Below are 16,632 nucleotides of genomic sequence, written 5' to 3' on the forward strand. Positions count from 1 at the left end.
TCAGAATCAGCTGGAAGCTTTCCCCAGGGTTCCAATAGGTCTGGAGTAAGTCATAACTTTTAGACATCCAAGCTCCAGATGCAGCTGATGCTCTCAGGCCAAGGACTACACGGGCTGGTTATATAGTACTACATGTTTAGAAAAGGTTTTGGGTAAAATGTCTTAAATCAACATACTAGAACTTTAAACAAATGAGAGACGTCTCACAATTTTATTAAAATATTTCTTCTGTCCATGTAGCTGTCTTAAATATATAGCTAGTCATATTTTTACCCCCTTGTACTTTACAAAACTGTAATTTGGTTTAAAACACATTTGTTGTTGGAGCCTAATTTCTTGGATACTTTAAAGAAAGACATTTAGTTCACTGGCACTGTCTGTGTATTACTTAGAAGTGTGTATAGGAACAAAGGAATAATACAGAAAAGATCTGTTTGCCATGTACCATCCACTCCCTAGGGTTCCCCTACATTGCTTTACCTTGGTGATGTGTGTGGTTGTCGTTGTTGACACGGACTCAGATGTGATGGTTTGTGCAGTCAGTAACGTGCCCGAATCACCACCAGCCCCGCCATCAATCTTTGAATAGTTGGAGGAAAAATACAAAGTAATGCTTAACTTCCATCATGTCAGAAAAGACCCCGCCCACTGAGTATGCATCTTCTAAGATTCCGCAGTTGGCAGGAGACGCTATCTGCCTGTCCTTTGCATGTTGGTAGTAGTGGTTCATGGTCCAGAAAGGAGCTGGCATTGAAAAGAGGAGCTGTGAAAAACAGTGAATGTACAGAAACAAACCCTGTGGCAGAAACAGGAAGTAGAACGAAGTGAAGGTGAGACTGTAAGTCAAACAATAGTGAAGAGGATTTGTCTGGGGACATTTGTAGAAGCTAGAAAAAGGAACCCAAGAGCCAAGTGAAGAAGTTTCCACAGTGACCAGAAGTACTGACTTTGCTATTGTTTTTTAAGCACAGGTGGGTAAAAATAGGTAAATATTTTCTTAGATTACTAGTAACAGAACCTGATGAGAACAAACTGAACTTAAATATTTGGTTATCTGCTTATCCCTAATATATTTTGTAAAACTTACATAGTTCTTATAACAGTTGGCATCTCATGAGTATATACATTTATAAGTGAATATATTATTATATAAGTGACTATACTTCATGTATGCCATATACATACACACACACTATATATATATCCCATTGTATATATTTTAAAAGTAGCTATTTTGTTTTGTTTGCTTTAACACTGGAAGAGGCAGAAGATTCTAGACTTTAACATGAAAAATAACAAAGTAAATTAACAGCTAGGTTGCTTACGTTACGATCGCAAACCTATGTGCCTACTTCCTAACACAACACAAAGAAATTCCTCTCGGACTGTCTCGGGTACCTGAGCTGCTAAAGGTACTTACTTACCACAACACAGGCGTAAGAACAATATTCTCACAAACCCGCCCATGATAAGAAACCTGTTTGTTCTTATGCAGGATCTATGCGCACATATGGATAACATGCTTGAAACTTTTTTTTTAATTTCTTTTTTTATTTTTTATTGAGCTCTACATTTTTCTCTGTTCCTCTCTCTGCCTCCCCCCCCCCCTTCAATCCTCTCCCAAGGTCCCTATGCTCCCAATTTACTCAGGAGATCTTGTCTTTTTTACTTCCCATGTAGATTAGATCCGTGTATGTCTCTCTTAAGAGTCCTCACTGTTATGTACTTGTTTTTGAGACATACTGCATACATATACACATTCAGTATCTTAAAATAAAATACTTTAAGACCTGACATCCTTTACCTCAGTGCAATCCTGCCAGAGAAAGGCAAACCACTTATTACATACATTTTACACAGGTCCATTTTGAAATGATGAACCCATTTTGTTTGTGTGTATGTGTGCATACACATGTGTTTGTGGAGTCTTATCAAACGTTGGTCACCTTGTTTGTGAGGCAGAATGTCTCATTTGATGTGAAGATGACTAATTCAATTTGGCTACACTGGCTAGCAAGTAAACCCTAGGATCTTTCCCCAACACTAGGGTTACAGGTATGAACCACCCCGGCTTTGAACAGAGATCTGAACTCAGGTTCTCAAGCGTGGGTGGCAAAGCAATATAAACTAAGCAATCTCTCCAGACTTCTTATTTAAAAAACCTTCGCAGAACCATTGTCTGCAGACCTAAAATCCAGCACACAGTTCTTTGACACTGATTCCATGAAAATGACTGCGCATTCCTAAGAAAAATGACCCAGCAGAGAGGGGAGAAAGTGATGTGGTGTCTCTAATATCAGAATAAAACATGAGTTTATTCAGTCTGCTTTCATGGAGTCAGAGCAGGGGGATCCTTGTAATACTACAAATGTATAAAGCCTATCCTATCTAGGTCATTTCCTTCCCAAGAACATACCCATAGATACGTACAAAAGACAGGTGGGTCCCACAGTAACAGGACAGGGCTTGTGCTGCTTGTCTTAACTCATACGTATGGCTCCCTATGTAAGAACTAACTTACTCCTCCTTTCTAATTGAGGCTTTTCTTTCCCGAGGAACCAAAGACTGAACTCTGAGCCTCACACTACTAGAAGTGCTCTATCCCCAGTCCTTTGGAGGTCACCCATTTGCCTGCAGCTCTCTGTCTAAATCTAAGACAGCAACAGAGCAGGTTACATTGCCGCAACAGCTACAAAGTATGAAAAGCTATGTCAAAGTCAGAAACGGGGAAGACTCTGTAAACAGAAGTATTCATACTAAACAAAAAGGGAATTCAAACAGTCCAAATCTTGAGCTTTTGTACCTGTGGAGACTCATATGTGATGGTTTTGGTCTCAGTTTGAACAATGGGGACTTCCTTGGTGGAGATTTCTGTCCTTTGTGAGGCATCAGAAATTGTTACCATCTCTGTTTTTACCACTGGTGGCTAAGGTGGAAAAGGAAGGGAAAGGTAAATTCTAGTGGTCATAAAGTAGAAGAGTTTAAAGGAACCTTCAAAAATAATTGTTAAAAAAAAAAACCAAACACACACTCATGCATGAAAAGAGGAAAAGGAAAATAACCTAAAAAAAAAAAGATAATATAACCTAAAAGATAGAAAAGACAAATTCTCCTCCAGCTATATCTCCTACGTGTGTGTGTGTGTGTAAGGTAAAACAATGAACCCCTGAATTGCATCGTTCTTCAACTACGACAGCCCTAAACCACTACACTGATACATGTATACTTTACTTTGGGAAAAAAATGTTAAAACTGAAAGATAATAGAATGCACTAAAGGTAACCACCTATATTTCTACTGAAGTTTACTGAAAGGATATTTTCAAGTATGATTATTTTCAATGACTCTCACCTGAAAGTTTGCTTTCTTTTGCATTAAGTACAATACAATGTTATAACGAAAATTAGTCCACTGGTGGTGCATTAGAAAGATTTTAAACCTGCAGAGAGGTTCAATTATCTGTTAACCCTGCTGAGCATACATGCTCAAGTATACCAGATGATAGCACTACCAAATATTTTAACACTTCCTTTGAGGAAAAAGCCCCGACAGGTGTAATTATTTAAATGGAAAAGGCAGGTCAAAGTGTTCAAAAGACTCTTGAGAGGCCTTCTCTGAAGTGAAATATGAAATTTTAAAGCAACCTATTTATTCCGAAACAAAGCCAATTAAAGACTGCCCACTCTCCATCAGAGAGCAAAGGCTGATAAATCCCGATATTGTGGGTTTCTGGAATCAAGAGACATTCCTGTGTAAGTAAATTATCATGTGAAAGACATTGCTCCTAATGATCAAGACAAAATCTGAGAGGAATATGCAAGGTCCGCTTTCTTGAAAATAAAAGATATAACTAATATAGAACAGTCTACAAAATAATCAATTTGCAAATCATCCAGGACTGATGTAAGAACCAGAAAAGAGGAGTGCACTTCTGCTGAATGTTTAGTCCTTGATGTCAAGAAGGAAAGGCTCTCAACCAGACCACACTCTCGTTGGACTCTAAAGACAGGAACCACAGTGGCATTCAAGAACTAATGTCCTTACCACTGTCAGAAACCACCTCACAGTTCTAAGAAAAAGTAAGAAAATGGTTCAGAAAGTCAAACCCAATCATTACAACAGAAACACATGCACTTAAACCCACCAACTTCCAACAGAACACACTACATAAGCCAATGAAAAACGGCATGTGATTGAGCAAGTAGTGCAGAGAAAGACAAAAAAGCACCCAAAACATGCAAAGAAAAACTGAAATGGGAACGAGAAGAAGAGACGTGGTTGTGAAAGTTTACCCTACAGGCAATCCAGCTGCAGCAAGGAGCTAGAAACTGTGACCTGAGCTGCAGAAGATCTACAGAGCAGTGCTTCCCCCTTCTTCCAGACAGAAAAATCAGATTCTTGCTGAAAAAGTCGAAGGAGAATTAGGGGAAAGGTGAAGAAAGGCGTTTCCCCCTGAGAAAGAGCGCTAGAGTTTAGCTCATGCTTGAGACTCCCATTTACCTCTGAACAACAAATAATTTCTGGTAAAACATCAATGTCAACATGGGGCACCTCTCCGTTAACTGTGTGTTGCTCTTCCTCGGTCTCTTCTCTTAGGTCTTGCTTAACAGTGTCTCCGTGTACACTCTTCTCTCCAGGCAACTTTTGGGCAACTACAGCTTCCTGGGCCTCTGTTTCTACTGGGAGTATACTGGCCTCTGCTTGTCTGTCTGGGATGGCTTCAGGCATTGCTGCCTCCCTCTCTACTACCTTGACTGCTTGGCCGGGCTCTTCCTCCATCTCGTCATACTCCTCCTGCTCTTCCCTTATGGTGCCCTCGGTCACTCGGTGGTGGGGCTGGTACTCTCCCACATCTTCCTCCTCACTCTCACTGCTGCTGCTGCTCTCAGAAGACAGGGAGGTGGAGTCTTTTTGTGTCACGGGCTCCACCTTACGAGTCTCCCCAGGACCACTCCCAGCTGACATCTCTTTACCATTCATTTCTTCTGTGGTTACTCTTTCGTCTTTCCCAACCTCTGCCCGTTTCTTCTCCTCCACTACATTCAGAGTCTCATGTGAACTCTGCACAAAAAAAAAGTGGATGAGGGGAAACAAAAAAATATATGAATAAATAAAAACAGTGGAAACTCAAATTAACTGATGGCAGATTCATGTCATGAAGAAACACAAAGATGACTATGATGGTGACTGAAAGGGAAGCAGGGCAACATGAGGCAGATGAGAGGGGTTAGCGTGGCATTAACATGGAAGAGGGGGAACCTTAACAGCGTCCCTGGCTCCAGTGCAAGGCCCTTCCGATGCAGGAGCGCGAGTCTGGAAACAAAAAGCAACCGGGGACACAAATCAGTATCGTTTACCTCAACAAGCACTGAGACAGACATGTGACGATGCAAACACAGAACAGCAACCCTACTGAAACCTGTGCTCAAGGTCACAGAGGACAATAAATGCCACACCACTTACAAAAAAAAAAAAAAAAAAAAAGACAAAAACAGCCAGTATTCTTGAAGAGAAATTAAGAAATTAAAAAAAAAATTTACAAACCCTATTTATAAAGTTGAAAATGTTAAAAAAAATATGTAATTAGACCTAAGCTTCCTAATCCACTTAAAGGATAAATTTTAAATCTGTTCCTCAGTGGGTGGGCAGGGGGGGGGGGAAGCAGGGGGCAGAACTGTGGATGGAATGTAAAATGAAATTAAAAAAAAATAAAATATTTTTTTAAAAAAAGCTTAAAAAATCAACAACAAAAAAATCCTGTTCCTCAAACACTTCAGTCTGACTCTAGAACACTGGCCGGGTCTAAGAGTAGCATCAAGGATCTCTTTCCATTTTTCTCCCCCTGGATCAGGGGTGCTCTTTAAAAAATAGCTTGGCAGCCAGGCAGTGATGACACACACTTTTAATGCCAGCACTGGGGAGGCGGAGGCAGAGGCAGGCGGATCTCTGTGAGTATGACCAGCCTGGTCTACAAAGAGAGTCACAGGACAGTGAGAGCTGTCACACAGAGAAATCCTATTCTTGGGGTTAAAAAAATAAAAAGCTCAGATCAGCAAAATCATATTCGGTTTCAAAAGGCTATTAATATTAAAACATTCATTCCGGACAATTATTAACATCTCAATTTGCAATACAGATAGTTGGGTGGGTGTCAACATTCACCTCACACGCTTTCTCTTAGAATTTACTATCACCACTGATACTGGAAATGAGTCAAGCTTACTACTGAAGACTATCATCCCAAACCCTGTGGACACCTATTTCTTAGCAGCACATTAATTCTATCTGATTAATACGGTAGCTAACTGTTCTATCTAATACCTGTAATACCTGCATACTGAATATAGGAGTAACATTACTATATTGCAGTATTAACCAGGGTAGAGTTCCTTTAGGAGTTTCTAAAGCATCATAGTACCTTACACTTGCACAAATGAAGCGGAGCAACCAGTTTGCATCCTCATGACACTACCAGTGATTGAACAAGTAATTCCGCTCCAGGCAGCAGTGCTGTTTACTCAAGGGGTCACCACATAAATGCAGAAGGACACTGGTGTACTCAGAGGTGTCCTAATAGATACCAGGTACTTCATGGGTCCCAGCAACACGGACACACAGATCTATATGATACAATTCTCAATGGTACCTACAAACATATGCCACAGGCACTCTAACCTGTTACTCTGAAATGTATGGTAATTTTATGTTTGAGTTGCTCAAAAGTCATACCATGTAAGCATGTGATTAACAAAATAAGAAAATCACCTTTCCAGATTTAATGAAAACCCAGGAGTTTCAGATATAAACTGAAAACCATGAGTCTACTTTTATAAACAAGTAACATTTAACTACAAACTGCTTCACAGAAGAAGATACCCAGTGCTCAGAGCATAGGGTAGATGTTTCTAGCTTATTACGGTCAGTATATAACCGTTATTTCTTTACTTAGCCTCAAATGGCTAGACAGATTTAACTCAAGTTTAGGAAATTCCAGACCGGCACCCCAACACAATTAGCTCAGGAAGTCTGGCAGGCACATGTATGGTGTTTTGAAAACCAGACCACCAGAAGATGCCTGAAATTTGGCTTCCGAGAACTCGAGCTCTGTAAAGCACTTAGCTAGCTTCCCCTCAGCTGACATTTTCCTTTTGCTTAGTAACTGCAGATCTGGGCCTGAGTGGCTTAAAAAAGTTTTCTACATTTAGTCAGTTTTTGTTTTGGTTTTGTTTTTAACAAAAATTAAAGAGGAAAAATCATCCAAACATAAATCTACTTCTTTATGTTCAAATTCACTGTTTATTGAATGTTTCTCCCACGCAGTGATTTCACTAGTAAAGTGAAGGAAAAGGTACCTAAATAGTCGAAAGAAAGAAAGAAAGAAAGAAAGAAAGAAGGAAGGAAGGAAGGAAGGAAGGAAGGAAGGAAGGAAAGAAAGAAAGAAAGAAAGAAAGAAAGAAAGAAAGAAAGAAAGAAAGAAAGAAAGAAAGAGAAAATTTTGTCTCTCAAGTGGCTTTTAGAAGCAGGGGAAACAAAGCAAAATGCACCTCAGTCAAGCGTGAGAAGGGCGCAGAAGAAAGCATTTCTCTAGGTGCATTAGAGTTCACAGCAGCGCCCTCTGCTGTCCAAGTGGTGGCTGAAGGGAAGGAGGCTCTCATATTATGAGAAAAGCCCTTTCCACTAAACAAAATTGATGTTATCTCCTCTTCTAGGCTCTAGAGGTCAGAAAAGGAAGAGCAGAGTCAGCAATACATCAGGACAGACGGCAGTGACCTACTAAGAGAAAGGAAAGGTTACACAAGAAAGAGTAACAGAACAGCATACGATGAAGAAAAAGCTAGAATTTTGAAGATAGGAGCAGGCTTATATGAAAGTTGGCCCGAATGCCAGCTTTTGCACCTTGCCTGAGAATCTCTGGAAGCTGGAAGCTACAGAAGTCATCTCCAAGGCATTCATCACTGAACGTAGCAAGGCACACTCTGAACCCCTCAAACACTGACTTCTGAGGTAGCTTCTTGGCCTCTTCTTTTCTGGCAGGGAATGATCCCTCCAGCAGCCCCTACATTAGAAATGCTTCTTTCCTATGCTGGATCCATTCTGCACCTCTGACTCAGCCCACTTAATAAAGCATATGTGTGCAATGCCCTTTCTTGACAGACTGGGGTGGGGGACGACACAAACATAGGCAGTTAAAAAAAAAAAAAAACTTCAGACAATCTCAGAACTGAAAACTCAGTACTCAATGAGCAATAAACAGCCCATCTGTTTACTGAGAATCTATTAAGGCAGATATATTAAGTTTCACATATCTATCCCTTAAACAACGCTTCCTAGTCATCTGTGAGAACCCTAGAAACTTGGAATGACACAAAAGATGAGCACCCCTCCCAGCCCTGCCATGTGGAACTTTGAGAATTCTTAATAAACCACATTCTCCAGACTTTATACATGTATGGCATGTACAAAGTGTTCTTCAGACCTTGACCTAAGAAGAATGGAGGGGGAGGGTGGGCTGGGTAAGTTCTTAAATTTTCCAGAAAAAAAAAAGTTTCTGATCTTTACTAATAAAAATTGTGGAATTTTAGCACTGGTGGAGCACAGCTTTAGTCCCAGCACTCGGGAGGCAGAGGCAGGCCAGGCGTATTTCTCCGAGTGTGAGGCCAGCCTGGTCTACAGAGCAAGTTCCAAGACAGCCAAGGCTACAGGAAGAAACCCTATCTCAAAACATAGCCAAACCAAGGGGGTGGGGCATTGTGGAATTTAAGTATTTTGCACTGAATTAATAAAATATATTCAAAAGTATTTTACTGACTGGGAAAGTCACTCATGTAGTGTTTGTCCTACATGTTCAATACCCTGGAATCAACCTTCAATATTACATCCTCCAAAAGGCCTTAAGACTACAGAGTAGATAATCTCTCAAAGATTCACAAAAGGATACAAATCATCATAAGTCTCATAATACATGAGAGGGCAGACAATAGTTACTTACCCATTAAAAACTAAAAATTCTTTGGTTTCCAATTTTCTGTTCTACCCCCCAAAATTATTCATGATCAAACCAAAGCTATTTTTGAAAATTCAATCTATTTAGTTTTTAAATAAGACACTTATCACAAAAAAGAAAAAAAAAACATCTAGGGGTTAAAGAAGATAAAACGGTTCAGCAGTTAAGAATACTTGCTCTTGCAGAGGACCCAGGTTCGATTCCCAGCACCCACACAGTGATTCACAAACTACTGGACCTGGATTTGATGCCCTCTTCGGACCTCTGTGGGCACCAAGCACATATGAGGTACAGAGACATATATGTAGGCAAAACACTCACATGTAAAATAAAAATTAACAAATCTTTTAAAAAGAATTTTAAGAAAAAAAAAGAATTATGAGACTCATACTGTAGGAATTTGGAAACTTTAGGCAAATACTTGCATGTATTTTTTCTACTTTTCAATAATGATTATTATCCAAAGACAAAGAAGGAACCCTAGAAAATCAAAATGGAAAAGAAGACATAATAAAGATAAAAACTCAAATAGTATTCAACTCAAGTAAAAGCATGAGCAGGCTGAGTGCATGCTTCCAATAGTTGTATGCTATCTCGAGAGAAAAACAGTACAGACAGATGGCCAATAAAAGCTTCATGGGTGAAAAGTCAACCGGATAACAAAAGGATATATATTATATACAGTATATATTTTCCACATCAGAGAATGAATACTAGGAGCTTTTCCTGATTAATGTTGCATAACTTCACTTTAACCTCTTAAGTTATTTTATGCTGTACATCCTTAACACATGAGATCCAGAAAATCATAGTCTTAAACATCTTCTCCAAAATTCTACTTAATATTTCTAAAAGCCCTTATCAAAAGATGGCAGCTGACTTAGGTTCTACACATTCTGATGAGTATTTCCCTGCTTTAAAGCTCATGTCGTTTGGTCATTTTGGGTCCTGAAACCAGTTCCTATCCCAGCAGTTGCATGTGCTCTTCCTTCAGTATGGATACATTTTCTGCATACTTTCTTTGAGACAGGGTTTCTCTGTATAGCCCTAGCTGTACCAGAACTTGCGTTGCAGCCCAGGCTGGCCTCACACTCACAGAGAGCCACCTACCTCTGCCTCCCAAGTGACGGGATTAAAGGTGTGTGCAACCATTTCCCAGCTTTGGTCTATTTTCTTATCATTAACAACTTGCTTTAAATGCCACCTCTTCCTGACCCTTCTAACACAACACTGTTTCACCTTTTTAAGATTCTTAGTATGTAAAAATCTCTAACATTAATGAACAAGCCTGCTGTCTACTCTGCCCCCTTTCTCACAGAGCCTAACACAGCACACTACTGCCACCTCCAGTCGGATCCTGGTGAAACTGACATTCATTCCTAGCATCAAGTTTGGGGCTCCAGGCCTTGGGGTCCCTCACTTGCTTGCCTTGTGTGCCACCCTCGTGAACATCTCCTCTTCTAAACTCTCCAAACTAATAAGCTGGCTAAGCAACCTCAGCAGAAGAGTAGAGTGGAAAAGAAATAAAAAGCTTTTGTCCTCACTCGTGACAGGCATTTCAAGGGCACAAAGAGAAAGAAACTACCTTTTTTAGTACACTAAACATCTTAAAAATGAAAATTCAAAACCTTTCCCATATGTGATTAGTAAGTCATGAACCAAAGCACATGTAATACATCATAACAGTGTGCCTAAGTGACTAGTTTCCCAACCAGAGGCCACATAGATCAAATGACGGATCATGTATCACCTAGAACAAATGACATTCCTGTACTTCCTTATTCTCAAATTGCATGTAAGGTGAAATAGTAATTTTTCTCCAAGTCCCTATACCCCTAACACAAAGGAGCCTGGCTTTTTAAACATTCAACAACTATTTGAAAATTAGATTGACACATTAAAAAATATCTCTGGCTGTGAATAGCAATGCATGGGGGAGGGGAGCAAAAGCAGATCCAATGATGCAAGGTGAACACCTTGGCCGCCTGAGCTTCCTCTTCAACTGTCCGTGTAGCCGCCATCAGGTACTTCTCCTTCATGGTTAGAATATCCTTGAAAAGATGGTCTCCTCTTCTCTATTGTTTTAAACAATGACATAATCAACAAAAAGACACATACATTACACCTACAGCAACACAAACGCAAAAGGACGGTGTGGGTCAGTGAAGCGAACCAGACAGAGCAGTACAGAGGAAAGCTGTTCCTTCCTAGGTCAGCAGCGGCCGTTTCTCTGGAAATTCCAGACTACGCTCCTAAAACTACTGGTTTTTTCAGAAAATCTGTAAATGCTGGTTTCCTCCTCCACAATCCCCAGCATAAAGAGAATGTAATCTCTCCATTTGAAAGGCTGCATTTTTCAGTTCAGAAATGACCTTTACTCAGTGCCGTAAACTTGAAAGCTTTGCTCTGAGGCAAGGTGAGTAAACCAACATCGGAATGTTTAAATCAAACGCCTATAACTAGGCAAAACTCACTACATAATGAAAGGGAAATAATAAAATTTTAATGCGACATTTTTGTACAGCTTTCCAAAGTGCAGAGTATACTGTTGTCAAGTCTCCTCAAGAAGGACATGCTCATGAATTTGCTGTTCAACCACAGGAGCAATCTGCCAGCATCAGAAAAGAGGAAAAGAATGAAATGAATGCAGAGATAGTCTAAGAGTATATCCTACAGGCAATACTTGAAGGTGAAAAGCAGATCGTGAAAAGAAATAAGAATGGGTGTGAGTCCCACTAGTGTCTATAAAGTTTTGAAACATGATTCTGTTTACCGTTGCACAGACATTTCATGAATGCACTGATATATAATATTTCATAATATATAATGTTTTGCAACTTTTCAACAGATCCCATCAATCTTCAAAGGTAAATCTTAAATCATTATCTTCAGAGTAATGACCTTAAACTAGACTACATATGTTCTACATTCCTTTATCAACTAAACATCCTTATTTGAGAAGTCAGTAACTAAGAAACTTAGTAGACACAGTATTACATTAGCTTCCAAATTGTCCTAAATAACAATTCCATGATACTAATTTACCTGAATACAACAATAAAATTACTCTGAAAATATTCCAAAAGTATTTTGAAATTCATAAAATTTACCTAAGAATTAGGGCAATGGATATTACATTGTTAATACTTAGTATTTTTTTTAAAAAGTTAGCAATACAAAAGAATTTATGTGGGAACATTTTCTAACGTCTGAGAATCAGCAAACAAGATGAACAACTGCAGTGCGACACGAAGCCAACAAACAGCTAGTGACATACCCCTTGTGTCTGTAGGGACAGAGGTGTGATACGTCGTTTTTCCCATTCGTTAGGGCGCGGCTCGGGTGTAGACTCCATAAAATTGCGCTTGAGCTCACTAATGCTAGCCTGGTGTTTCAGTATGTCCTCCTGGGCCTTATCCAGGTCCTAGCAACATGTAACATGACAAAGGGGATCCAGAACGGAAAAAGACCCAGCAGGGCAAAAATAGAACCAAAAAATAAGATATAAGTAAACTTATTATTCAAAAACATAATAAAGCAAGAAAATGCCGAGTCTCGAAAGCCATATTATCACCTGTGGATAGCCCTGAGTTCATAAAAATTTGAAAATGAGGCCACTGAATTATTTTACTTATATTTGAATGATTTTAATGTCTTCTCTATTTGGGGTTTTAAATTATCCCTATTAGAAGGGAACCTTGGGACTGACCATAATGGCTAACAATCTTTTTTAAATACTTGGAATTAAATAGCAGCCTATGACTTTGTTCCCACAAATTTACCTTTGTGATAAAGGTTCTTACTATATTGTACTCCGTGAATATAGCAAAAAAAAAAAAAAAAAAAAGAAGGTTAAACATAGAAGCACACACTTGGCCTGTCCAGGACCATCACCAGAAGTAGAAAAACCAAGGGGTGGCTTTGTCACGAACCCCTAGTAGTGGCTTCTAATTCTCGAGGAATAAAATAACTGCTTCCAGAGGCTTTTTATGCTTAGTCTCTCTTTAAATAAATCACATACTGGTCTCATGTAATGCCAAGAACAAAGGAGAAACCCAGCCACCTCATGAAACATGTGGTCTCTTTACAAAGATGAAAAAATCTATTAGTCCCATTTTCATTGGCCTAGGCCCCGACAAAGGTATCCAGCATATTAACAAAAAAAAAAAAAAAAAAAAAAAAAAAACTGGCTCTGGTAAGAAGTACATGTGTAATCAATGTTTAGGAATTGGAATTAACGGGATTTTAAATGTTTTCTTATACTTCAAAAATCACAGGCTGCCTGTAGATTCTAGCCCCACTCCCAAAGGCAGGTCATGCATCTGATAAAATTAGGTAATCCACAGTCATGCACAAGCATAGTAGCTCACAATGAGCTTCTATAGCCATTTGCAAAAACTCACGAAAACCTGAAACTTTTGCATGGCGTGGAGAAACGACTGGCTTGAGATCAGGCACATTTCTTGCATTTGTTCATAGCAATGTTACTTATTATACTTTACAGCATTTTAGTAAGTTAAGCAAAAATACATTTTAGCAGTTATCAAAGCTGCCAAAAGCAACCTAACAGATTAGTCAGATTCCCAAGACCTGAAGGTCTCCACTAAACACACTACACACAGCACCTTAGCATGTCCTACTCTGACATGCACTTTATAACTCCAATTTCTCATCTCCATCTCTCTCTCTCTTTCTCTCTCTCTCTCTCTTCCTTGCCTTCCACCCTCTCTCCTCTGTTCTTCCCTTCTAATCAGAACAATTCTATTAATCAGTATAGTCTCAAGAAGAATCATTTAAATGGGCCACATACCTTATCACATGATTGTACAGAGGTCAAAAAAGGGGGTCAAGTCATAGATTGAGTCAAATGAATGAGCCAATGTCAAATAAAAAATGTAATTATTCTGTGTAAAGTATATTAAAAATGGGTTCATCTTACTTCAGACTCTATAACTTAAATGTGACCTACTAGGGAAACAGGCTTACTTAGTAAAGAATAAACCTTATTTAAATACAGAGAGCTTTTCTCTCCAGCTGTCACTTTACAAACTTGAAATAGACATATCCCTACCTACACCACCTAAGAACCAAGCTGGACTGGTAGCATGCACTCCCAAGTTCGAGAACCCCATGCATTGCATGCACTGTGCTGGAAGAACGGCCAGGCAGCCTGTGCGTGACCTCCCGTCCACAGCAGCCTGGCAGCCAGAGGACAGAGTGCAGCGGTTCTTAGATCATACAAACCTCCAACATTAAATTGCTATGTCTGACATAAATATTATCCCCTTCTACTCTCAAGGTATTTTTCTGTGAAATTAAATCACACACAGGGGGAAAAAGCAAATAAATGTAAGTGTATCAATCAGCAAGTACCAGAAACAACCCAGAGTTCTATAATCTAAGGCTTAAAATAAAAGAGAATAAAAGATCTTAAAAGCCACAACAAATAAAACTCAGATAAACCCCGAAAGTACATTTCACCATCCTCTTCCATCCCACCCCCAGCCCCCCAACAAAAGGAACTGCAGGCAACAGGCACTTCTTATTTCACATAGGGAAAACAGCCACCTCCTGCAGGTATGTTTCCAGTCTTCCATCTTCCCCTGCAAAGTCACACAGCACACAGGCAGAAAGAAGGGGCTCCTTGGGAGGGCTCCACCAGCAAGGCAGAAAGAGATGCTGTGTCCAAACTTAATGGTGCAGCAGCAGTACCAGCCTTTCCTCCTGGCCCTCAGGAGACGCTACTAAGTCACTGTGGTCTTTCTTCACCTACAGTGTTGCACGGATGATGGAAATGATCCTTTGCAAGGGTGGAATGGAGAATGGAAGCTTCACTCTTTCTCAGTCCCTAGGTTATGCTCTACTTTTAAGAATTTTCCTTTTTTTAAGCAGGAATAAAAATTAAAATATGAGATTGTAAAGATGGCAAAAGCCAAGTAGCAATGCAACAATGTACAGAGAGAGATGCCAAATTTGTCTTCAGCTTTACACAGGTTGCAGATTTTACATCATTATACATTGTCCCATCAGTTTTTAAATAAAGATTTTCTTGGGGCAAAATTAGCCAATTAGTTTTTTTTTTCATATTAAACTGTGTATTTGCAAATAATCTTTAAGATATAGCCACTTCTTTCCATAAAATTTTTATACAATAGTATTCTGCAGTTGGACATTTCTCAATATTTAATGGGAAATATCTAAAGACCCCAAAGAATTAATCTGAACGCTTAAGACTAAGAAGTACTGAGTAAATGCTGACAGCAGGAAACTAATGGTAACAACAAAAACACTAGCATGAAAGGAAAATCGGCTTTCCAGGATCATCCACCCACACGACCTCTCCTGTGCTGGCCTGAGAGTGCCAAAGAGAGCTCCAAGGGCCTTGTTTGTGACTATTGAATGGTGTGCTTGACTGGTAGATGGCCATGGGTGCCTCTCTTCCCCACCTCATTCCATCAGAGGTGGAAAATGGGACACAGCTCTGTGAAGAATCAGCCTCCAATTTCTTGGTCAACAGTTAACTCACTAAAGGGTTGATCTTTGGTATTTCTCAAGTAAATGTAATGAATTACAATTTCTCCTATAATGGATACTCATCCATTTCTAATATTTTCTCTTGGGGGTTTGCTCTGAATTCTGTGATTTAATCTGTGTTAATAGAATCCCTCAGAATCAAGACACTTAATTACCAGACCACCTTGAGCAAAATAATTAAAAAATACACTGCACATGTTAAGACTGACTTCCTTGTAGTGCAAAGGTAGAACGCTTCAAAAAATCTGTCTTACACAGTGTAAAAAGTCTCAGACACCTCATTTAAAATAACAAAGCAAAACAGGCCAACCTTTAATATATAATCTACTTTCTCACACAGACTATCATCTTTCCTATAAAGTAGCTGCTGCTGACTCTTACGAGTCAGGGTAGAAGAAAGAAGATGTCGCTATAATTCATCTCTCTGGTCCCCAAATACTAAAAAGCCATCATGGAGTTTCTGAGATTCAGCTTAGAAACATCAGGAGTGTCATTTACAGACTTGGGCTCCTAAGAGCAAGTACAAGCCTGGGTTTTGATCAAGATTAGTAATACTAAGTTCTACTGATACATGTCAATTACAATTATACCAAAACATTCTATGTTTTATTTCAAAACATAAAGTTCCCATGCTTAAAGAACAGCACTAACATATATCCTCGGAACAGAGCCAGGATGAACACTTAAAGCCAATGCAGATTCCCAGCTCACACACTCCTTAACAATCTAATTATGATATTATACAACAATTTTCCCAGTTTGGTCTGAATCAGAATGTGTGTGCCTAGACTCAGGATAGTGATGCAAAGAAGTATCTACATTAATCATGTGTGTGTGTGTGTGTAAATGCGTACATACTATTTTGAGGATAGTCAGTAAAATTGATGCACAGGTTTAGACTCTATATTAGAAAGAGAATATAACAAAGAACAGTTGGGTGAACTTCAAAAAATGTAATTTATGGAGGCATGTTAGCCACTGCTTCCTCTTCCTCTGGTTTGTCATTTAAATCATAGTCATAAAAAACATGGAAGGCGGTGGCTTTCCCCTCCAGATAGCAGAGGACTAGTGCCAGAGGAAGTGAAAAGGTAAGA

The 16,632-nt window shown here is 39.3% G+C and overlaps 1 protein-coding gene across 25 annotated transcripts in view; it reads right to left on the bottom strand.

The window, feature by feature from the left end:
* Positions 1 to 16,632, bottom strand: part of Epb41l2 (erythrocyte membrane protein band 4.1 like 2) — a 167,898-nt gene that overhangs the window by 15,615 nt on the left and 135,651 nt on the right. For 6 of the 25 annotated variants that reach the window (XM_050138209.1, XM_050138203.1, XM_050138206.1 and 3 more), the window contains 7 exons: positions 14,249 to 14,311; positions 12,282 to 12,428; positions 10,981 to 11,079; positions 5,260 to 5,313; positions 4,501 to 5,061; positions 2,804 to 2,926; positions 481 to 579 (listed from right to left, as the gene is read on the bottom strand). In XM_050138209.1, the coding sequence (XP_049994166.1) occupies positions 481 to 579; positions 2,804 to 2,926; positions 4,501 to 5,061; positions 5,260 to 5,313; positions 10,981 to 11,079; positions 12,282 to 12,428; positions 14,249 to 14,311 (1,146 nt within the window). The remainder of the gene's footprint in view (positions 1 to 480; positions 580 to 2,803; positions 2,927 to 4,500; positions 5,062 to 5,259; positions 5,314 to 10,980; positions 11,080 to 12,281; positions 12,429 to 14,248; positions 14,312 to 16,632) is intronic. The other 19 variants (XM_050138213.1, XM_050138211.1, XM_050138215.1 and 16 more) reach the window with 14 other exon arrangements.

The sequence above is a fragment of the Alexandromys fortis genome, unplaced genomic scaffold (genome assembly GCF_014885135.2).
Source record: "Alexandromys fortis isolate MF-2015 unplaced genomic scaffold, M_Fortis_MF-2015_v1.1 scaffold_14, whole genome shotgun sequence".
NCBI lineage: Eukaryota > Metazoa > Chordata > Mammalia > Rodentia > Cricetidae > Alexandromys > Alexandromys fortis.